The sequence below is a fragment of the Plectropomus leopardus genome, chromosome 18, assembly GCF_008729295.1.
Source record: "Plectropomus leopardus isolate mb chromosome 18, YSFRI_Pleo_2.0, whole genome shotgun sequence".
NCBI classification, from domain to species: Eukaryota; Metazoa; Chordata; class Actinopteri; order Perciformes; family Serranidae; genus Plectropomus; species Plectropomus leopardus.
Genome location: NC_056480.1, coordinates 5,960,851 through 5,984,803, shown reverse-complemented (window position 1 = coordinate 5,984,803; position 23,953 = coordinate 5,960,851). Strand labels below are relative to the sequence as shown.

General features: G+C 39.4%; 1 protein-coding gene across 1 annotated transcript; it reads left to right on the top strand.

The window, feature by feature from the left end:
* Nucleotides 1–473: 473 nt before the first annotated feature.
* On the top strand, nt 474–23,186 carry fhl3b (four and a half LIM domains 3b). The gene is made up of 6 exons (XM_042507119.1): nt 474–608; nt 14,331–14,502; nt 18,004–18,178; nt 19,715–19,884; nt 20,346–20,532; nt 22,500–23,186. The coding sequence occupies exons 2-6, from the start codon at nt 14,347–14,349 to the stop codon at nt 22,649–22,651; spliced, it is 840 nt and encodes a 279-aa protein (XP_042363053.1). The 5' UTR covers nt 474–608; nt 14,331–14,346; the 3' UTR covers nt 22,652–23,186.
* The last annotated feature ends 767 nt before the right edge of the window (nt 23,187–23,953 follow it).

Sequence of the window (23,953 nt, the reverse complement as noted above, 5' to 3'; positions counted from 1 at the left end):
TGTACTATGCAAATAAACCTGCCTTGCCCTTCTGCTTATAAATGCTCATTTTTGGGTGTAAGAAAACACGTTAAAACAATGTTGTACAAACATTATTCAAAAAATATCTTGTATATTATATATACAAATATTGTATATATATACAATACAAAATTATTGTGACTTTTATGTAAAATTAAAATGCTGCTGTAGAGCGCATTAAATAGCTCCTATTATGAGATTATTACAGGGATTTTCCATTAAGAGAGATAATAAAATGGTTTACATCTGCAGCTGGAAGCAAAAAGTCTACTGTGTGTTTAAAATATTCAATTACATCCAAAAAACACAGTCAGTCTACCTTTTTTCAGCTTGAACTTTCCACAAGGTGACAGACAGACAGAGGGAGTGGAGACAGACTGAGGAGAAAGGGGCGGTGTTTGAGAGAATACTTCAGTTTTTTACGCACCAGATACTTCAGTCAGTGGAAAGCCGTCAGTCTGCAGCTCGCAGGAGTTTCACCGAGGATTTAATTATCTGTCATTTTAGACACCGGAGCAGCACGAGCGGAGACGCTGCACCAGAGACTCCTGAGAGCATCTCCAGAGGTTGCTGCTGCGCACACAGAGGTACGTTTTCATCTACACGATTTATGGGAAATACTTACACCTTTCTAATGCGAACACATAGACGATAAGTGAATTTAAAGTGTGTTATGGTGAGTTTGGGGTGGTTTTACCTCCTCACATGTTGATGTGTGCTCCCCTGAGGCGTGCGCAAATCCTCACCTGTCTCTACTTTGCGCGTTAATGAAGCGTCAAATGTCTTTTAAACTTATTTTTTTCCCCGGTTTTAATTAGTTTAACAGATTGCTTTTAAAATTAAATGCAATGAAAGTGCCCCTATGTAGGGTTTACAAATGATAGCTGTATAAATGCTTAATAAATTGTTAATTTAAGGCAATCAATGAAATCAACTTTTGGGTTTCCAGGCTCTGAAAACTCCCTTTGAGTAGTTAGAATATTTGACCACTCATTTATTAAAAAGGTGGGAAAGAAAGTACTGCAAATTATCTTATTAAAGGTCCAGTGTGTAAGATTTTGGAGCATAAAATAAGTATGTTTTCTTTTGTGTTTAATCACCAGAAGATATGAATTGTTGTGTTTTTGTTACCTTTGAATGAATTGTTATATCCATACAAGGAGCATCTCACATATGAGGTCAAACCTCCAGAAACAGCCTCAGGCTTTGAAGCCAGTTTTTTCATAGCATCCAAATGGAAATTACAGTAACAAGGTCCTTCACGTGATGCCATGGGGCCCAAAAAGACTTTTTGCCAATGACTTACATTGTTAAGCAGATTTTTGTAAATAAGTGGATACACTTTTTTGAGCATCGCAACCCCTCAAAATGACCTGTCTTACATCGTGGTGTGAGCCATTTGGTCTGATAACATTTTGAAAGTTTAGAAAAGGCGTAAGATTAAATCATTTTATCCCCAAGTTAGCAGAGCACTAAACCAGACGTTAGCCGCTTGGCCACGCTCTGCTGCTGTAAGTCTCCAGTGAGCATGCGCTATTGCAGTGGTTCCCAGCTGGTGGGTCATGGTCCAAAAATGGGTCATGGCTCCATTCTGAATGGACCGCAGGTGACTCATGGCTGTGTCAAGTTTGTAAAAAACACACTTATTTTGTAGTATAGTGGATTTCTGGCACAGAGCTTTTCTTTTAAAGTGCCGTTTCTGATTATTGTTTCATTTCCTTGCGCTCTAAGCTAATGTGTTGTGTGTGAACCATGAACTTATGACTACAGAGAAATCCGGGACTGGGCTAGTTGGGTACCACTGCTCTATGGGCCCAACAATGCGGAAGATGTGGGTCATTTCATACTGCGAAGCATTTTTGGCTTCATGCACCACTGAGCAACTTTAATAGGAATGCTGTATCCATGTCTCTTAATGCATCCACGGTGCAGGTCCTTGTTCACGGAGTTTGCCATGTTGCACCGCTGTGTTTCTGCAGTAGCCTAGAATGGACCAAAAATATACTGGCTCTAAATAGCACCATTCGTATTTTTGCATTGCTATAGTTAGCAGCCCCTCCGTGACGAAAGTGTCGGGAAACAGATTATTTTTTAAACGTGAAACAGCTTTATTCAGTGTTTTTACCAGTTTTAGTCATCTGGTCTGTTTGTTTCGGAGAGAAAGAGACCTCTGTGGAAATTTCAGCTCCTGGCAAATCCTCCCAAACATCTGGATTAGAAAAAAGATGAGCACACATCAGCAGGTGCTGGGCCAGCGGCCTGTTGCTTACATGCTAAACATTATTGGACAAACACTGATTTGTAATATAAAACAGTTTATTCAGTGTTTTACTGAATGCGGGTAATTCTGCTCTCAGTAAAAACCTGAACAACAAACACTGAAAAAATTCTAAGCAGGAGAAGTTTCAGCTTGTTGCAATCTGCAATCATCACTACTAGATGTCACTAAATCCCCCTAAATCCTACACACTGGACCTTAAAATAGTCAAAAAGATGTAAAACTACAGACTTGATTGCTTGTTAGAAACTGTGAATCTTGAGCATTTATTAATAGACCTTTACCAACATTTATAAGTGCATTATTATCAAATTGAAAGATAAACACCTGCCACCTCTGGGAGTTTCTTTACAAATTAGCAACCAAAAATGTGCTCTCTTTAATGACTTAATATAATACAATTGATATATAATACCTTTGTAAAAGACTTATCATCAACGAGGACTTTATAAACAACAACTGAATAGAAAGTGTATATTTCCAAGCCAAATATGTGACCCCCCACATCCAGGATGGACCAGAAAAGGATGTTCTTTCTTTAGAGTGAGGAAACAGTGGATGTTTTTGGGGGCTGGGGGCCTGAGCAGGGTCCAAAGTGAGTAACTGATACTGTGAATAAGTGCTGCAGCCCCCGTCTTTTTCAAGTGGGATTTATGAAAAGGAGAACAAGGAGACCTTTGAGGAAACAATCCCTTTGCTTTAATGTTTCTTGAATTGGCTCGGCTGCACAAAATAACGGTTCATATCTCGATAATTAAAAGCTTAATGTCATGCAATCAGGCATGTTAACAAGCGATTCAGTCTCGTAGAGTTAGACTGATGTCATGTCTACTTCAGATTACAAATTTTCTTCTGGAGACTCAGCAAACCCCCTCACCACCACCACCATCCCTCCACCTCCTCCGGCACCGCTCATAGTTTCCATCACCGCACACTATTCCCATCATGATCCAATCCATTTGGGTGAAATTAATGCATTCATAGAAACAATGCAGCTCTGGTTGCATGTGAATGTGTTTACGTGTTGAGAGGGGGTATTATTTTTTTGTTTTGCACAGAAAGGAATTCCTGACTTTTGTCTTTTTTTAGAAAACAGAGGGCGGAAGAAAAAATGCTTCTCTTGTTTGCTTTTTTTTCCCTTCTTCTTCTTCTTCTACCACAAGATTTTGCCACGTTTTGACCACAGTTGCATTCCTCTGAGATTCTTGCGTTGGGCGAAGGTTGCGTCTGTGTACAATTGCTGGAGAGGAGCCAGAAACAAAATAAAAACAGTCAAAGTGAGATGATTTTTGGGATTGTAAAGAGTCTAATCATGAGTCAGTCTCACGCTGTGTTTTCCATTTCCCATTTCTGCTGAGCAACCTGGGAGAGTTTTACAGGAGCAGTTTGACATCATAGAGACTACAGCTAACCTGTTTCTGTCCAAAGGCAGCAACACTAATAACATTTTTATTACTTTTTAAAATCAGTGCAAAAACTGAAGTGTAAAAAACATTTTCTGTTTTAGGGGTCTACATGACAGAGCTTTTCTCCTCCAGGAATGTTTCTTTAGAAAAATAATACGTTAAGTATAACACTGGAGCTATAGGGGGACTGACCATTGATCCAAAGGCCTGAATTCTGAAGACCCATAGGTCCAGAAAATGTCCCGTTAAAAAAAGCCCTCATCTCCGACAGCTCATCATCCCAAAACCAAACACCCATTGCTCTCCGGTCCCTTTCTCCGAATACACACACACACACACACACACACACACACACACAAAATACACACTTCCTCACTTATGCAAAGCTAAACTAAACGTTTTACTGTAAAGAGATGAAAGTGGTATTAATCTTGTCACCTGACTTTTGGCAAGATAGATATAATACCCCTTTTTCACCTAAATCAGTGTGTGCACTTGTAAACCTGCAGTAAACCCACTAAAAACAGGCGATAGACTGCTATTCCATTGCCATTAGAGCTTTTTTTGGTTTGGAGAAAAATGTACTTGCTACCTCATCTCCAGTTGATCAAAACCTTCAAATCATATATCTGGATTTTTTTTAGGTGTAGAAGTTCAATTTGAACCTTTTCTTGATCTGATAACAGTGACTCCTGAATCAACTGAGTCCGAAACCAGTTCTCCACCTCTCTGAAGTCAAATAAATCCAGCAGCCAACATGAAACAGAGACAGCAGGCCCAGTCTCAGAAAACAAACATCTGTTAGCGTTAACACCCAGTACTCGAACTGCCCAACGCCAGCTGGCAGCTGATGGGAAAATATGTTTACTTGTGTGTTTGTTTTTGAGGATAGTTGTCTGTATTTTAATATTGACTGTTTATTTGCATTGGTCAGTGTTCGTCTGCAAGTTTAATCCAAGTGCAACAACTAAGCTGCCAAAAGTAACTCGACTAAAGGTACTTCATCTAAGAGACTTAATAACGGTGCTTGATTGAAACCTTTTAATCTGCCTTTTTACTTTCATTCTTTTCTTCGTCATCCGCACAAATATTTTTAGCCACATTTGTGTTTAGTTCTGGATGTTATCACCCTGTCAGTTGGTCCAGACTGAAATATCTCAATGACTATTAGATATATTGAACTGAAATTTTGTACAGACATTCGAGTTCCCCAGAGGAATAATTCTGGTAGTCTTGGACTTTCCCTCTAGCACCATCAGGTCAAAATGTGTCCAGTACTTTGGTTTATGACCAAATACCTGCAAAACTAACGACATTTCCATCAGCCACAGCTCTACTTTGTGTTTTGCGCCAATTATTAAATTTTGATGCATCTCCAACAAGGACTACGCTGTTACTGCAGGATGTGGTGGGTTACTTGGTGACAAGATCTGTAACTTACCCATTTTATGTCAGGTTAGATATAGTGTTTTTTGCGTTACAGTGTTTTGACCTGTGGAAGGAGACGTGTGGAGTTCTGCTGACAGTGATATCTGCAGCTGTATTGATACAACTGCTAACGGGAGTAGTGCTACATTCACGTGTTCCTTGGAAATATTGTTTTTTCAAGTAACAAGCACATGAGAGGCCCTCAGGAGTTATAATTTTTCAAAGGAATTTGGGAAATTTTGCTAATATTTGAGTTGCGAAGTTGTTTCAGGGCAGCAGAAATGGCGGAAAGCATGGAAACAGTGTCAACAATTGATGGTACAAAATTACATATTTTGTTCCAAGTAACAATTATTTACTTTTAGTAGTTGCACATTTAGTATATGCATCTATTAGCTGTAGTAAGCAAGCAAATGTGTAACTATAAAGCATGCCAGGCGAGTATACTAGTGTTGATAATTACATTATTTTGTAACACAAGTTGCCAATGTGACGTCATAAATGCACTTTACGACCTCAAAGCACATAAACGTAACGAAGTTGGAAGAGCGACTTCCCAACTCGGAAACCACGACCTTCCAACATCATGGACGCAGCATAGCAAGCGTGCTACAGAGCAACAGTTTGGTAATCCATGCATGAGGCGGTAACAATATCTGATCACAAGTGGACAGCTGGACACGCATGATAGGCACACAACGATATGTCTCGGCTGTCCCATTGAGTTTGGATCACCAAAACGCACGCTAATAACAGGTCTAAACAGAATCTATGAGACCCACCAGGCTTTCAACCAACTCCAGTGTAAACCCTTTCACATTAGACGTTCAGAACAGCTGACGTAGCATAAAGAGTGAAAAAGGCAGCTCAGGGTGGATGGGTCCATCATCTTGTGACCCCGTACCAGGAACTACTGTGTGAGATCACCGTGTAAATTTGCATGGTGGTGACTTGTGTACTTGTCATCTGACTGTGATTTGTTTGTCAGTTCATTAGACGCCAGCCGAGGTGAAACTGCAGCTGCTGCCCACATTGTTTCCCTGCATAAACAAAGAGCCAGCTGGAGACTCATAAAACAAAACCAGACTTTCTTTAAAGGTGCTTGATTCCCCGATGTTATAGGCTCATAGCGTAGCAGGTTTTGAATCATTAAATCCACTGATAATGATCATATTACAATTTTAGTAACATTCAATGTGACTGAAGAGATTTCTATAATAACTTGACATTAAGTGAACACTTTGAAACCCAGACCGCCCTCACTTTTCTTGTGCTGCATTTAGGTGCCTTTCAAGTATTTAAACCTTTGAACCCTGACAAAATGGGTTTGATTTCTTTTTTTCCAACAATATTTTCAAAAGAAATCAAACCAGATTGGTGGAAAAAAAGAGCAATTTGTCAAGAAATGTCCTACAAATGGCAAGAAATTAGTAGATTCAAGAAATAATTTTTATAAAACTAATAAAAAAAATCTAGAAAACGAGATCCCTAATTATCATAGTTACATATTTAAAATTACGTCAAAGAATTGTCATGATTTTTTTAAAGCCTTTTTTGCAGGTCGTTTTCTTTTTGTTTGTTTAACTAACTTTTTACTAATTTTTGGTTTATTTTCTAAAAGAATTTACTTATTTCTTGCTAACTTTTAAGTCATTTCTTCTTAAGTTGCTCATTACCTTCTACCCGTGTGTTGGAAATAAATCAAATCTATTTGCTCAGCTTTTAATGGGTTAAATGAAGCTGAAAGATAGTCAGCCTTACAAGAAATTCCTGCTGTTTTTCCACATTAATCAAGATCCTGATACAGATCTGCCGGCTCTATCTCACGATAGCATCAGTATCTAAAACAGCAATTCATCCTGGTAAGATCTAGACAACAAAATACGCATTGTTGGATGTATTTATGTGTGTGAATGCAGCTGAAATACAGCATGTGATCTGCAGGAAGTTTTGCAAAACAAGGCCAGACACATACTCTGTCTCTGAGAGCTCTTTATTCCCGTAATGTGACCGCTTATTTGTTGTTTGATGTTACATTAAGTGGAATTTAGAGTGAAGAGATTTTCTGAACAGATCATTCATGACATCATATAAACTGAAGAATGACACAGTTAAATCTTTGACTCTAATTTGACCTTAAAAGGATTTCACCAAAGAAACTGCAGCGATTTTTGTGTTCAAGTAACCCAAATAATGTTGCCAACTCAGTATCTCAAAATGTCGTCATTGTTTGAAAGAAGCAGCAATTCATCCTGATGAGATCTTTAATCAGCGACAACAAAGTGCACAATGTTTGTCCGTGATGATTTGTGTGTGCGCAGCTGAAATTAGCCTTGTGATCTGCAGGAAGCCGCACCACATTGAGCGTCTTTGTACAGGGGATGAAAGGCAGTGCAGTCAACTGACAGCCATAAGAGACCAGCCTTGTTTTTCTTTTTTTTTTCTGTAACAGTTTGTAGCTGAAACCGTGAGGGTGTCACTTTCCCTCCACCGCTGCAGGGCTCCTCTGTTGTTGGCATTTTCCACACAGTATTGTGCCGCCGTCAATATTCTCATTCACCTCCCCAAATCCAGGTTATGTAACCCGGCCAGTCGCACAATATGAGGACTGTTCTGAGCTTCACAGGCTGTTAAATTACCCTAATCCATTTCAGGGGGAATAAACAGTAAAAGAGGGGTGGTAATTAAAAGCCAACTTTATTACACGCTTTCCTGTTTTAAACGAACCCACACGCGCAGTTTGGGTTTTATTTAATGAGCGTTACAGTAAAAGAGAAAGCAGTGATTGTGAAGCATTAGAAAGTTTACAGTCACAACAGGCAGCACTGATCATTTACGAGCAACCACATTGGAAAAATGACAAAGCCTTCGAGTTATATTTCCTAGTCAGAGATATTGGGAATTTGTGAAAATGCTGCCCAGTTGCCAGAAGAAAATGTTCACATTTCACATTACATCCACCTAGATTTGGCATCATTTTTTCCAACTGCAGCTCAGTAACGTAGCATAAGTTCTTCACCGTTCTCTGCTGTAACCTGACTGCATGCTGTCGGATTAGTTCGAACAAAATGGATCCGGGGAATTAGGTGTCTTGCTGGGAATAAAAAGAAAATGAATTGGTTTGTGGCACACTTTTTAAACGACACACTTTTGAATTTTTGAGCTTGGGAGGAAGTTATAAAGTAAGTGAAGTGATGTGAAGTGATGTTGATTGTTGATTGATGTTAAAGTGCAAGAGAAATTGCAATTTTGATTCAGTCTGAAGTCATCAAGTTTTGGAACTCAAGTCCTAACCTATAGAAAACGGTGACTGTAGGTTCAATAATATATATAAATAGTCAAAAAAAGTCTCTTAAAGCAGAGAGAGTGGTGTGTGCGGAAAGTACCCCCCCCCCCCCAAAAAAAGGCCCTGGGTCTGTTTTATAATGCATGAATTAGTATTTTGAGGCTCTGACAGATTTAATACTTACCTACATATTTTGTTCCACTGGATTTTATTACGTGTGACAGCAGTTTTCATCATGGAATAATCTGGTTTGTAAACCTCAGACATGAAGTCTAAATTCCTCGATGGGGGGAAAATAAACACTAACACCCAGAAGCAGCAGCAGAGAGAGTCTGGCTCCGGTCGTAAGAAACTGTCCAGGTTGTTGAGGAGTTAAACAGCAGCGAGCCATGAAGGGACATGAGACAGAAGCTTGATCCTGGGACATAGTTGCCATTTGGCCGCCACTACAAAGTGTTTGGAGCCAAGTAACTCCTGTAAATCTCTCACCGGGACAGACGGTGTAGAAGAATCCAGCATGTCCCACTCATCAAGGTGAATTGTGGGTTTAAATAGTTTCAGCAGCAATGCTACCAGAGAGAGAGTACTTAGACAGGATGGATGACTGTTTGGTTTAACGTCTCGTGTTAAGGAGAACAGGGGCGACAAGTATTCTTGGGTGTAATCCAAGAGGACACCTGTCGAGTAAAGTGAACGCCTCCTAAAGAAGGCGCTGACTGCATGTGAGTCAGACGGCTCATATTAATATCAGACAGTCTGGATGGTGTGAAGATTAACAGATTCTAAACAGACGTTTATTTGCAGTCAGTCGTGACTCTAAAGCGAGATGTATGCAACACAATTGCCAAAAAAAAATGTTTGCATTGTAAATTTCTGCAAACCACAGATGCATTACATGTGCACCTTATTATGTAGCAGGTATGTGCACAAAATCACTTAAATATGGCTAGGAAAAGATAATGTTTTAGCTTAAAATACCTACTTTGGAGGCCACAAAGGTGGCAGAAAAAATCAGCAATGTCTAATAAAAAAACAATAGCTTTTCATGTCTAAAAAGCCACTGGAAAAACAGATTGGTCTCTACAAAACACCATGGTTTGGTGCCTAAAAAGCTGCTGAGAACACAGCTAAAATGACATAGTATATGAGCCGACTTTATTATCGGGAGGTGGAGGGGATGATGTGTAGGGTGAGGTGAGACGCCCGGAAAGCTGCAGGTCATTGTTCAAGAGTGATGCATTTAGTTGGAATTAAGTGAGCCATTGCTGTTTGGGCGTAACACCAAGTGGGTTTTACGCCCAAATCTAACATGTTAACCACAGCGTTGTTGAAACATAAAGTTTCAATGTATCTGCTAAATAATAACGTGCAAATGTATTGTGTTGTAACATTTTTTGAACTATTGTTTGATTGTTAAATGTTTAAACTAGTTAAAACTAGTTTAAATCTGTATTAAATCTGTCAGAGCCTCAAAATAAATAGTTAAAACTAGTTTAAACTAATTTAGCAGGGACTGCCCATCCAGCAGATTTTTGTTGGCCCTAAGGCTGTTGCTACAAATACAGATTGTACTTCTGAATTTTTGTATGAGTAGTGAAGCAGATCAACTTTTAAACTCAGACTAAGCTGAGATCAAACACTTAAACTGGGCAGTGCTGACAAAAAAAATGAACCAAGATTTTTTCACGCCACTGCCTATTTCTCGCCTTAAGTGGTGTTTTGAGAAACAGATTTTAGCTTACTGTTTAACTATAATTCGAGATAATTTATTACCAGCCAGCCGCCATCGTGTTTCTGATGTCAAAACAGATGAATTCGCATTACGTCACCCATCAGCGGGAGCGTTTATTGGTTCCGATGCGGCGCAGTGCATTCTGGTAGTTGTAGTTTTTCTACCTCTTGAGCAAAAGCAAATGCCACAGCCCCTTTTCTCTGTTTTCTCTGGTCACATAGCACCAACTTCAAAAGTATTTGCATCTTTATAATGCGTAGACCACCTGGTTTAATGAAAGGACCATCTTTCCAGCAGCGAAATACTTATTAAAGTGACCTCATCCCCCATAAAGTTTCACTGGACTGTCCTATAGGAGCTATAACATATTGTTTTCAACAATGATGGATTTTAATTAGACGCTGTCGTGTTTTGTCCTATAAGAACTCCCTGTTGGACGCCTAAAGGAGAATTTGATGACAGACAACAGCTGGAGACCACAGAATGTGTTCACAGATGTTGTGGCTCAGGAAGAGAAACATAAAGCTCAAAAACTGGGAAGACTATGTCCGGAAGGAAAACCATTGTTCTATCTCTGCATTCATCGTAGACATGGACAGACAAGAATAGAAACCCAGAACTTCTTTAGACGTTTTAGGAGGGGAGTGGGGCTGATTTCCCCAACCAGACAGCAATCTGACAGAAAACAGACATAGGATGTAATGTTTTCTCTCAGTTTGGTCGTCCTCATGTTGTGTTGACCCGGCCTGATGCCCTGTAAGAGGAAGCTGTTATCTGCAGGGAGGGATGCATGAGGATGTCCACGCTGTTGTGCTAACATGGCATTGGGAGAAAAGGTCTGTGGAGGAGAGGGAGATCTGGCTTCAGGACATGACCGAGAACAGACTGTGTTTATCTTTTTTATGTTTATCTGAAATTGCTGCATCATTGGTTATAAGAAACAAAATGTTTGATAGCAGTCAGACACGAGGAATGTAAACTGCTCTTTCACTTTGACTCCTTCGGCGGACCAGATGCAAATACTTGGAGGTTACCGAGCATGAAGCGCAGTACCTGTAAATGTGACGTTTAATTCTTACCAGCTTGTAACAACCACAAAAATAAGAGAAGACAGAGAAAACAAGTGGTCTTCATTACTTTGCACCGAGCTCTGGGTCCTTTCATCGTTTAGCCGGTGACGTCTTCCACCTCTGAGGAGACGTGGGGGGGGGGGGTCTATTCTCATTCCTTGATCCCTCAGGGAGATTTTAAAGCCACACGGTCTCTCAGCTGCACTTTGTTGAACCCACCTCCTCTTTTCTGACATTACAAAAACACGTCAAAGCCACTCTGAGACCAAAATAGGCGAGAAAATTTTAAACAATCACTGTTTCCAAGTGAAATATTTAAGCGTCTTGCCTTTGTAAATGTTCCAGAAGTTGTGATCCTGAGCATGAACATATACCCAAAGTCCACAAAGTTTATCCATAATCTTCATTCACACTGTGTATATCTCCCTAAGTCATGCCTGCTCCGTCTAAACTGTTCCACAGGAGGGTGTTTTAACCTCCCACACTTCATTTCCTCGCTCATTTCCGTTTGCCGCTGCAGAACACGGGGTCACATACCCTGCTAATGTCTCACTGTGTTCAGTCATAATGGGGATGATGTTATTGTCAGTGTGCCCAGTCTGATTTCCACCTGTCCTTCCTCTGCTCCACCAGCTCTCAACCCACTCATTTATTTAAATTAAAAAAGGAAGCTACTGCAGGCCACTTCCCAAAGTTAACCGATGCCCAGAGCCTCAGTGTATTTACTGTAAGCAGTGAGGTTTTTCAACAAATACTGGGTAGGACTCTTGACATATATCATCTCATTTCCTTGGAGGTTGCTGCTTGCTTCAGACATGTCGGTACATTTTGCCAAAAGTTGTCCAGATTAAAACTTGGTTTTGGTTAAAAAGTGACAGTTTTTTTTAGAAGTCTATAGGATCCATAAACCTTTTTTTATTTTGCAACAGCATTAGAGTGACTTTTTCAGTGTGAATCAGGGCTTAAATAAACATTACACATTCACAGAAATGCTGTTAACATTACAGTTAACAAACTTTGCAAAAATAACTAGATACATTAACATCTTTTTAACTACAAATTATGATAAAAATCATGCCTGCTGAGTGTTGTCAGTTTGGAGCATGTTGTTTTCAATCATACAAGTTCATTTTAAACAAAAACTCATCAGTTGTGTCAATAATGCTTCTTATTTCTTGCTGGCTGTCGGTGACTCTCAGTTCCTCTCCTGACGGGCCAAAAACTATTCAGCTAAAACCACCAAAAGTATCCCCTTTGAGTCGCATTTATCCTGAATCTGTATCAAAGCATGTCTCTGTATCAAAGCATGAAAAGACTAATTTTCAAAATAATTTTAACTAATTTAATTTTAATTTCTCGTTTAATTTTGATGCTACTTTCCCTCTTGTAGGGCCTTGATTGATCTAAATTTACTATTTACCTAGCATCTTCAGGGTCAGTCATTCTGTTCCCATCCCAGGGTGTCAAATATAATTTCTCATGCCTCTTTCGTGTGATACCGACTCCAAAGGCGCCCTTTTGCATCTCTGTGGACTCATCCTTTAACATGTGTATGTGATACACAGCAGTCGTGGTTAGGTTTGGGAAGAAAAACATGGTCAGAAAAAAAAATGTTTTGGGGTTAAAATTAGTATGTAACATGTTTTGTTTTGTTATTTTGTCAGTGGTGACAGGAGAAAGTTCTGTATTTGAAAGAAAGTTGTAGACAAAAGGAATAAACTAGATAATCGAGTAGTATTTCCCTTTTTAAACGCAGGCCAAACAAAGATTAAAAAGCCCTCAAGAGATCCTTTGAAATAGAGAATGCTGTTTCGGTTCAGCTCCCAACAATTAATATTGTTTAGTCGTTCTTTCTCAATGCCAAACCGCCGCAGGGGGTTTCATACAAGAATGAGGGGGAGGAGGGGCAGACATTATAAGCTTACACTTATTGGTGAGTGATGATGAAACAGGAGTGGAGGAAAGAGGAGGAAACAAGTGGTTTTGTCATTACTTATCAAATATAAATCAACTTTGAGTTAAAGTGATCATTCAGCCTTTTCTCTGCCTTCTGGATGTGAAACATTTTTCATCAACAGTTAACTTTTAACTACAATATGATGTCTTTTGGTAGCCCATCTGCTTTTCTTGCATGTTAAAGTTTAATCTAAATATGATTCACCCAGTTTTTAAAGTTACCATTAACCTCCTCCTCACAGACTCTCATCATCTCCAGATTTTTATCTTCTTAAACCCCACTGTTGCTTTTAACACAATCAACCGCACCACTCCTCCTCAAGATAAGAGAGTTTCATTTAACCTGAGTGAAATAGTTGTGCAGCAGTTGCTATGAAAAGTAGGAAAGAGTGCAAATATATAAAGAGGGCAGATATCAATAGTTAATATGCAAAATATACACCTCCTCCTCTGCTGCTACTTCTTTGTCCTGTGGCATTCCCCAGGGTTCAGTGCTTGGTCCTCTCCTGTTCATCCTTGACGTGCTCCCATTTGTTAAACAAGGCAGCGATTACGTTGCCAAAAAATGGAATCCAGAAAGCAGTTTAGTAACATGCAAGCATAATTTCTATGAGACAGGATTGCTATTTCAAATACCCCATAAATCACATTAATAGCCCCAAAGCAGTCCTTTGCCACTTTAAACATATAACATTACTCTGGCCATCTCCGAATCTTTGATTAATGGAACATCCAGACTCGACTACTTCAGTGTGAATTTTTATGCTCCATCATTCAAAAAAACTTCAGTAAGTCCAAAATTGTCTATGTTCAAGACTCCAAACTCACTATTCTACAACTGCTTTTAATTTAATGACAATATCGAGCACTATCAGTGTTTTTTTTAGTAATCTATCACACAGAGTGTTTTTTAATATCTTTAAAAAACTCTCTATAGTGCTATAATGTGTCTTTTTACTCCCATTTTTGTCTCTTCTGTTGGTCTTTATTTCCCAGCTGTATATCCAAAAACTGTCTACCTCCCTTTTCCCTGCTTTCTCTCTCTGTCCCACTAATCTCACTCCTCCTCCTCCTCCTCCTCCTCCTCCTCCTCTTCCCTCTGCTGTTGTCTCACTGATAGCGAATGCTAAATCGTGCCTGTGAATTCTTTCAGCCTGAAGAAAGACATCATGAGTGACAACTTCGACTGCAAAAACTGCAACGAGTCCCTGTGTGGACGCAAATACATCCAGGTGGAGGAGAAACCTCACTGCATCCCCTGCTACGACCGCCTGTACGCTAACACCTGCCAGGAGTGTAAAGAAATAATTAGCCACAATGCCAAGGTGAGCTCTACTCACACAGGGGTCGAAAGTATTTACTAAACTAACTTTTTTTGCTGTTACGTTATACTTCTGCTTCACTACACTTCACTGCATTGTACTTTTGACTTTAATATTTGAAAGCTAAGATTCAAGATCAAGAATTAATTGCAAATATATAAATTATATCTAAGATATTTTATAAAACATAGGGGTGTTGCCATATAATGTATTGACAATAATGGTGAAAATCCAGTCTCTTTTAAATAATTTCCGTTTCTTTTCGTTTTCATGTTGTTTCCCTTCGCCAACGCTGTCTGGTTGCCTTTTCACCATCTATTAAGTGTAAAATATAAAAACAGTTGCCAATCCTAACTATGATGTATTGCTTTAAATAAAACTACCCAAAAGTATATAAACCCACTGCAATGTTAAAATGCAGTTTATGAATCACAAATTATCATAATGAATAAGAATATAACATTATCAGGGACCATTCTTCTTCTTTAACAAGCACTTTTGATACTTTATTATTATTATTATTATTTATTGATACTTTATTGGTACTTGAACATTGCTTATTTAACAACACAACTTAAAACTATATAAATGTCATCTGTCGTCATTATTATACATCAGCTGAATTTCGCATCAGATGTCACAACCTAAATTTAACCAAATATTAACGACTATTGATGTTGGTGGCCAGCTGGTTCATGAAAGAAATAAGGCAAAACACATAAAAACTAACATAAATACAGACTTAGGAAAATGAAAACACCAAAAAGTTATTGTAAAATAAAAGTAAAATTATTAAATTTAATGATCTGAGTACTTCCCCTACTGAAACTGTTCACATCTGACTGCATTATGATGAATTTTCTAACTGCTTCTAGAAACCAGCTGCCGTTCCTGGAAAACTCTCTCTCTTTCCAGAACACCAATTGTCTGTAATCCCCTTTAAGTTTCCTAAAAGTCTGAGTTAGTGAAAATTAAAAATGCTGTCCTGCAGGAAACACCCAAAGACGCCATGAGGCCATCAGCGTCCTGTGAGTTATGGGCTCCCTGTGAGGGACTGGCAGTAAATTACGCTCCTGCTTGCTTTGGCCGTCCCTCCTCCGCACAAGACATAACAACATTCATCCTTCATCCTTCTCCTCCGTCCCTCTGCTTTAGTTGTTTCTTTTATTGTGAAACGCCACGCCTCAAAAATAAGTTTTTCACCCACCCGTTCAATGTCGGCCGTTTATCACGGAGCTCCATGAACTGCAGATGAACTGGAACACAAGCAGCTGTTAGAAGAAAAAAGCACAAATGGGTTATGCTGATTTTTTGTAAGAAAATATCAATGAAGAAAAAACTTCTCTCAACTCTTCTGTGAACTCTTCCTCTGTTTGGCGGACAGCAGGGTGTCGTAGGGAGTCGGAAACTTTGTCGGCAAACATCCAAAATACAGAGAACTGAGTCCTGTGGTTGACCGTGACCTCCAAGCAGATGGGAGGCAGCAAATAGAGAATCTCCCTGTGAGGAACAAAAACATATCAAGTGTTTTTATTAACTTACAGCTCAGGGTAAAACGTTTCCATATTATTCACTGTCAAAGGATAAAGCTGGTGTTGTTTCATATTTTTTTGTCATTAACAAATGCCAGAAGACCATCAAAACCAACAGCAACAATAGTCGGTTTCCTAAAATCTGACTTTCCTACAATGTCTGTGGCTCTCAGCCAAAGCCTACTGATTCCTACTGAGGAATAAATAATCTTCGTTTTTATATTAAAAAACGGGGACCTTTGAAAACACTTTTAATCTGTTTTAGTTTAAAAAAACTCTGGGGTTGAGCTTTTCTCTGGATATTCGAAAACTGAGACTTTTGGAAACAATGACACAAGCACAACGTTCACTTTCTGATTGGCTCTTATGAGTCAGGACATGTCAAACAAAAAACATTATAGCTACGCCTACATGCCTTTTGTGATTTGTGATGTGGGTGCTCCTTTTCTATTTGCCATGGCTTCTCTGCTGATGGATAACGCTCCATGCTGTTGTCTTGGCAGCAGTACCATTTGCTTTGTAACGACTCCCAATCTGTTTTCCAGTGCTTTGACTGCGTAGAAAAGAAATCACTGGTCTTACTTTTGGCCTCATCCAAATTTTCTGTAACTACGCAACCAATTACAGAATGGACAATCTGTTTCATCTTTGCATCCGTATGCGCATGCCCAGTGTACATGAATGGTCGTGTGATACCCATTTTCAGGCGTGTTGCTGTGGATGAATTCTAAAACCGTGCTACTTGTTTATATGGAGATCATTTTCATCTTTAAACAACAACATATTAATATGGGTGTGACCTTATTTTGCTGTGTTTGGGGCAGTCCTGATCACAGCGCGCTGGTGAGGTCAGGACTTTATAAAAAAGGTAGCGACCAGTAGACTGTGAGCAACACGCATTCAAGAGGTAGCAATGCAAGTCGTGGACACAGCACCTAAAAAAAAACAGCAAACATAGTAAAGGAGACAACACGTTCTCATGCTGAACCCGTCAAACAGTGACGGCCCGTCAGTGACCTTCCACATCAACCTATGACGTTCTGGGTCCTCTACGGTGATGTCAACAAATGCACGTGTGGTGGGATGATGTGGCATGGTCCCTATGTTCACACAACAGCGCTGACTGTCACTGTGGTTGGAACAAAGTCACAGATGGTTAGGTTTAGGCAAAAGAGGCACATGGTAAAGTATAGAAAACACACACACAGAACATGAACTCTGGACTCCTGCATGGAAGTCGCTTGTTTGTGGGACCTCCCAAGCCACCTGACCCATAGGCGCATTTGCAGTCTTCACATTACATGGTTACCCAACCTGTTCTCACTCTGTACTCAGAACGTCATAGGTTGATACGGCAAGGATACCTAAAACGTCATAGGTTGACATGGAAGGTCACTAACCAACCATCACCATGTGATGACTGCGGAGTGAGACCGTGATGAAAGAGCGACTCTGGGGTTAGCTTTCACTTTCACTGGCGATACTGTTACGAACAGTAACCAAGAATTCCTGCAAAGTAAACCTTTAAATCAACTTTTAAGCCATAAGCTTCCACAATATGTGTTCGCGATTCCATTCTTAAAAATTTCAATAACCCAAACAACAAAAACTTTTTTTTGTCTCACATACCTTGTTTGTCTCTTTTACCTGCTCTTGTTAGTCTTATTTTTTCTGCCAGATGTGTTTAATTACACTTGACTTAATTTGAATATCCTTCTCATATTGGGGAGGACTTTTGTTTGGCTTCTCTCCATTAACATGTCCATTTAGTTTTATTATCGCATGTCTCTTACCATGACCTCTGCATTTGGTAAACAAGTTATTGACTTCTATCTTACTATACCTTAAAATTGGGATAAAGTAAATAACAGTGTGTTTATTAAATACCTTTGAGTGTTCGTTTTTATAATAGGTCCATTTTAATCCTGACTGGTTTCACTGGTCACTCAGTTTGACTCTCCTCTTCCTCCAGGAGCTCTTCTATGAGAACAGATATTACCATGCACACTGTTTTCGCTGTTTCCGCTGCGACCGCTCTCTGGCAGACGAGCCCTTCACCAGCCAGGAGGACGCACTGGTGTGCAGCGACTGCTACTGCAACGAGTTCTCCTCCAAGTGTGTCTCCTGCGACAAGACGGTCATGCCAGGTACAGCTACAATAAAGACTTTATCCGTCCAACACCGAGTTCAGAAACCTCCTCTGGGTCAGATCTTTGAGTAATCGCTCAGATAGTCAGAAAGTTCACACCCTGTCTGTTTGGGGATAAAGAGGCTAATGAGTTTTTGTTATCCGGGGTGTGACAGCTTAGATGTGGCAGGATGATTGTTTCCTTGCTCTGCTGAAAATATCTTTCAGCTCGGGGGCGCTGTGACGACACGAGTGCAGCAGCGGTGTCGGATGACTGAGAATTACCCGGGCCTGTGGGTACTGTGGGATCTCATAACTCACCAGTTCTTTTCTAAACTGAGCAGTCATTTTCTTCAGTTTCTGCTCGGCCTGGAATGCCTTTAAGAGCTGCTCTGCCGTTTTCTGAACAGTGCAGCCGAGTTCAAAACACCGTCATGCCTTTGGGCTGCAGTTCAGGTCCCAAAAGTCGTAAAACAAGGCCTGTGATTAAAGGAACTCAGAGGCATGACTGACCTCTCTGCAGAGGAGCATGTGCTTCTTATGGGAGTGGACAAACACACTGTAAAATCTGACAAGTTGATTTTACTTAAAAAAAAGGAATCATTTCTTGAAAAATGTAAATAAATGTAACTATAACTCTTTATTAATATTAACTTTATATCTAATTGTTGAATTGACTTAAAATGTAGTTATATTTACTTAATTTGGGGATGTTGTTGCAATTTTAAAAAATCATTAAATTAAAATTTCATTCAAAATTTCATTAAATCAATCTTTTTTAAGTTTTAACAACTTCAGTAAAGCAAGTTTACTCTGCTGTACTGTATATCTGTATTCTTCTGTTTGCAAACTCATATTTTTATTTTCTTAACATGTTAACAAAACAGAACTTGCAGATCTCCTAACTTCATTATTGGAAAAATCCTCTTTGTCATGATCAAGTTAAGTAAGACTAACTTGGTTTACTGAAGTTGCTAAAAATTAGAAAGAACAAGTTACTTCAACTTGTCATTATTTAAGTTGCAACAACTTCACAAAATTACGTCAATACAAATACTTTTTGACTAAACCTAACAATTAGATATAAAGTTAACATAAATGTAGATCAGTAGGTATATTTACTTTCCCTTTTCAAGGCAATCTTTTTCCAAGATTTTTTTTAAGGAAGATCAACTTGTCAGATTTTACAGTGCAGCCTGTAATGAAATTGTTAACACTGTAAAAGAAAAAAAAGATATATATATATAAAGTAGTGTTTGGATGCTGTGCTTTGTTACAGTGTGTCAGACTGTTTTGATGCAAGATAAGCTGAAGTATTTCTGCGGCACAGGAGTGAAAACAGGTTTAGCCGTCACACTGAATCATCACTTTTGGTCTTTGTCGTGTGAACGCTATCAGATTTCATTCCGGTTTGTATTTTCAGCACAGTTGCACAGAGATCAAAGAAATGCCCTGTGTGACACAGAGGGTTTGTACATGTCCGGGAAAATATCAACAAACATCATCTCAGTTTCCATGCTCATCTGCTCCCACTCTTTTTTTTCTCCTCTGACAGGGTCGAGGATGTTGGAATACGGCGGCTCCACGTGGCACGAGGACTGTTTTGTGTGTCATGGTTGCGAGAAGCCGATCGGCGCCGAGGCCTTTATCCCGGACAACAACAACTACTACTGTGTGCCCTGCTACGAGGGCAGGGTGGCTCCTCAGTGCAGCCACTGCAAAAAGGTGAAGTGGGATCTTGATTAATTGGTTCAGAACTTTAAATCATCACAGTTTCTCAGAGTCCAAAGTGACCTCTTTAAATGTCTTTTATCCGAACGGCTGCCCAAAAACCCAAAGATATTCAATTTGCAACAAAAAAATGTATAGTTGTTTTACATGACTTGGATGCAGGAGAATGAAGCAACATAGTGATCATCAGATGATAGACTAAAATTGATTAGGCATCATAACAGAGGTACAATGTATATGTCAGGGTTAAAGGATGAATATGTGACACGAAGAACTGAGTAATAAACATGAGCAGTCATAGGTACATAAAAGAGTACCACCTTAAGCTCAAACACTTCAGTAGAAAGCCAAAGAAAAAAGCCGAATTTGCACCAAAATGCTGCCAGGTATCTCTAAAAGACGCATCTTAAAATTAAACATGTTTTCCTGGAACAGTTTGTGTTTGTGTGCTCCAGGCTCTGACTAAAGGAGGGGTGACCTACAAGGACGAGGTGTGGCACAAAGAGTGCTTTCTCTGCACGGGCTGTAAAGCTCCGCTGGCCGGCCAACCCTTCACCTCGCAGGGGGAGAGTCCGTACTGTGTCAAGTGTTTCAGCAGCCTGTACGCCAAAAAATGTGCCGGCTGCAACACGGCCATCACAGGTTAGTGCAGAGTGCAGGAGCACAGGGTCGTTGTCTGTTGGATAACACAACCATTGAAAAGCTTTAAAACATCCCTGGTTCAATCCTGTCTGTGGCTGTTTATCATCTCCTGTTTTCTCCCTGTGAATCCTGTCTGTCTTGATGATCTACTATCAATAAAATGTCAGAACAATTATCGTCAGCTAACAGGTATAGGCAGTCAGGTGACTCAGGTTGTAAATCCTCACTGATCCTTTCTTTGTGGTTTGCATTTATCCACTTTTTGTGTTGTGGTTTCTTTTTATTGTCCAAAAAAACAACTGCTAATTTTCAGTTATTAGCAGTAATTTTTCTACAGTTTTGTTAATTTGTCAGGCGAGTTAACAGTAAACAGTGACGCTACAAACACTAACGCTAGATCACATGCTTTGATGTTTCTGTTGAATCCTTCATGTGTATGAAGGCAATTTCGATCCTACTTGGGAAAGGCAGACGCTGCCACTTTAACAAGTTAAGTTTTAAGGTTTGAACGGGCTCAGCAGTACGTTCAGTATGACAGTGGCATTCAAATAATATAGTAAATAAGCTAACTGCACTAACAACAAATTAAGCAGACGCTAGATATCAAACAAAAGCCAGAGACTGGTCCATATTCAGTTGCTGTGAGCTGCAATCTCACCACTTTTAAGCAGCAGAGAGAAGATTATGTTATCTCAGAGCCTTACAGTGCAGAAGTCACGCCTCCTCTGTGCTGCTGCATCTGTCAGCTGTCTCTGGGAGGCCCCCCTCTAGCCACTAGACAGCGACAGCCAGTAGGGGGCCCCATTAGGGGGATTCCTGGCATTTTGTCGTTGCTGCAGTGTCTAAAAGGTTTCCATCATATTGTCATGATATGGACCAATATCAGCCATCTCTGGGGGCCCCCTTCCAATTCGGGGCCCTAGGCAATTGCCTACCTTGCCTACTCTATTGCAACTCCTCTGATTGCGTACATAATCTGCATTAACTTTTTACCTTTGTCTTGTTTTATTGTGCTCTCTTCTTCGTCTTCTTTTGTTTTCCCGGCTTTCTTTTGCAAATTTATGCTGTTTGACGTCTGAATCAAAGCCCGGGGAGGGCACTATGGAGCATGAATGCCAAGGCCAGTTCAGGTCCGACTGAGGCATAACATAAGAGCGTAAATTGATCCCCAACTGCATTATCTTGGTTGGGTTAGTCTGACTTCAAGAAATTTGACTTAGTATGATTTCAGTGGGACTAACATGTTAACATGTCTTTTAAAAGTCCAGTTTTAGTCAGGCTAACACAATAATTTTTCTGACATCACGTAAATGTACCGACTGAATTGTTCTGCTGTTTGAAGCAGAGCAGGTGGTGTACGGCGAGTTTTAACAGCTTTGTCAGTGAAAACAAATGAGAGCTTTGAGAGAGAACCCAAAGTGTAAAGTTTCAGCCAGACGGTTCAACAATGAGCTGAAACTCACTGTTAAACTCTAAAGAGGCTTTAAAGACACAGTGTGTAGACAAACATCTTGAAAACAAGCCACAGACTGAATCAATCAGGACTGTCTCATTGTTCTACCAACAAAAACATGATGTTATAATCTCATAAAAACTCTACACACGTTAGCTTTCAGTGAGCATGAAGAAGCAAGAAAATTACAGAAAAGACAATGCAGAAATACAAGTTCAGCGGGTTCATTATCATCTTTATCTCATCTCTTTATAATGTTGGCAAAGAAACGTGCCAGAGTTAAGAACTTTAAGAGAAGAACTTTAATTAGATGTTTTTGACCACAGCTGTGAACTAGATTGCAGCATGTTGACAGAACTGGCAGCGCTTTCTTATTGTTTCTGCCAACTGTTGATGTTATCTTACATTCTTTATGTTGTTTCCATAATGCTGCAGGGCTGTTATTAAATTTTCCACCCACAGTTAAAGATTCCTTCATTAGTCGCTCATCATGCGTCGTATTTGTGTCTCTCAGGGTTCGGGGATGGGAAGTATGTTTCCTTTGAGGACCGGCAGTGGCACCAGCCGTGCTTTAAGTGTTCGCGCTGCTCTGTGTCACTGGTGGGCTCCGGCTTCTTCCCCGACCGCGACCAGATTCTGTGTACAGACTGCAACAACGACGACTGACCGCCGCTCACACCACCTGCAGCAAATATCAAACACGGCTGACACCAGCAGCAGAACGTCTAAACCTCAGCCCTGAGCACAAACACTGCAATATTATAAACTCACTCACAGTAAAGCTGACACAAAGCTCAGTATTTACAACTCAAAACTCTCGTCAGCCTGTAGCACATGTTGTATAAATTCTGCAGACATGTCCTGTGATGTATGTATGACTCTGTTTTTCATTGTTTTATATATTTTGCACATCAAAGACTAAATAAAATATACAAAAGATATGTAAACATTTAAATTAAACTGTTTGATTATTCATAAAAGTGGTAATACATCATTTTATAACACTTTTTTCAGTACTGCTATACAAAACCAAAATTTGAATTTGAATGTTACTTGTTTAGTTTATTCAACTGCCCATTTTCTTCTTCTATGTAAATTTATTTGTTGAAAATGTTGCAAAAAACATATATTTTCTTTTAATTTTGGCTTTAAACTATCTTTTCTGTCATCCACGCAATGATAATAAATATGATAAAAACAAGGGGTAGTGTATACATTTATTAATAAATGGTGTTTTGCTAAGTGAAATGAACATGCACAATACATCCCATAATGTGCAGTAGGTATCAGTTAGCAGATAAACCAGGGATACTCAACTCGCTTAATAACTCGTACAGAATTATGTTCAAAACACAAAAAATATTGTAATGATGGATTTCTATTCTAAATGCAATCATAAATTGATTGGGATGCATAATTATGTGTTTTTTCTATCCAACGGACAAAGAATATTAACGCGGAAATCACCTAATAGTAAATAAATGACAATAAATGGTCTAAACAGACCATTTTGCAAGAAAAAATGTGAGGTTATAGATCCTTCCATCTGCACTTCTTTCAATAAATAAGATCTAGTTTTATATTTTTATGCACTCTGGCACTTTATCTACATTAAGAGTACAAAGAAAAATGCCAGCGTTATTGCATTTATTTTTATTGTGAATTAGGAAATGGCCATTCGAGAAACTGCAGTTTCTGGAATCCCCACTTGAGGTCGAAGAAAACAAAAGTTTCAGTCAGTGTTTCATTTCCTTGTTCTATTTGTTTTAAATGAGAGATCTCCGTGGATAATTTGGCTTCCAGTAAAGACCTCCTGAAAAACAAACACCGAAGTCGGCTTGGCTCACGGGAGAAGTTTCACCACTAGATGCCACTAAATCATTTGTACTGCTCCTTTAAAGTGATATTTAGCAGTTTTTTTTCCTGTCTCACTGAGAAAAAAAATCAATCAATCCTCAAAAAATACAT

Bases quoted from the DNA above. Each gene is read 5' to 3' on its own strand.
- fhl3b (XM_042507119.1), top strand. From the start codon at position 14,347: ATGAGTGACAACTTCGACTGCAAAAACTGCAACGAGTCCCTGTGTGGA. The intron at 14,503-18,003 runs GTGAGCTCTACT...CTCTTCCTCCAG, and splicing joins TAATTAGCCACAATGCCAAG to GAGCTCTTCTATGAGAACAG. The intron at 19,885-20,345 runs GTGAAGTGGGAT...TGTGTGCTCCAG, and splicing joins AGTGCAGCCACTGCAAAAAG to GCTCTGACTAAAGGAGGGGT.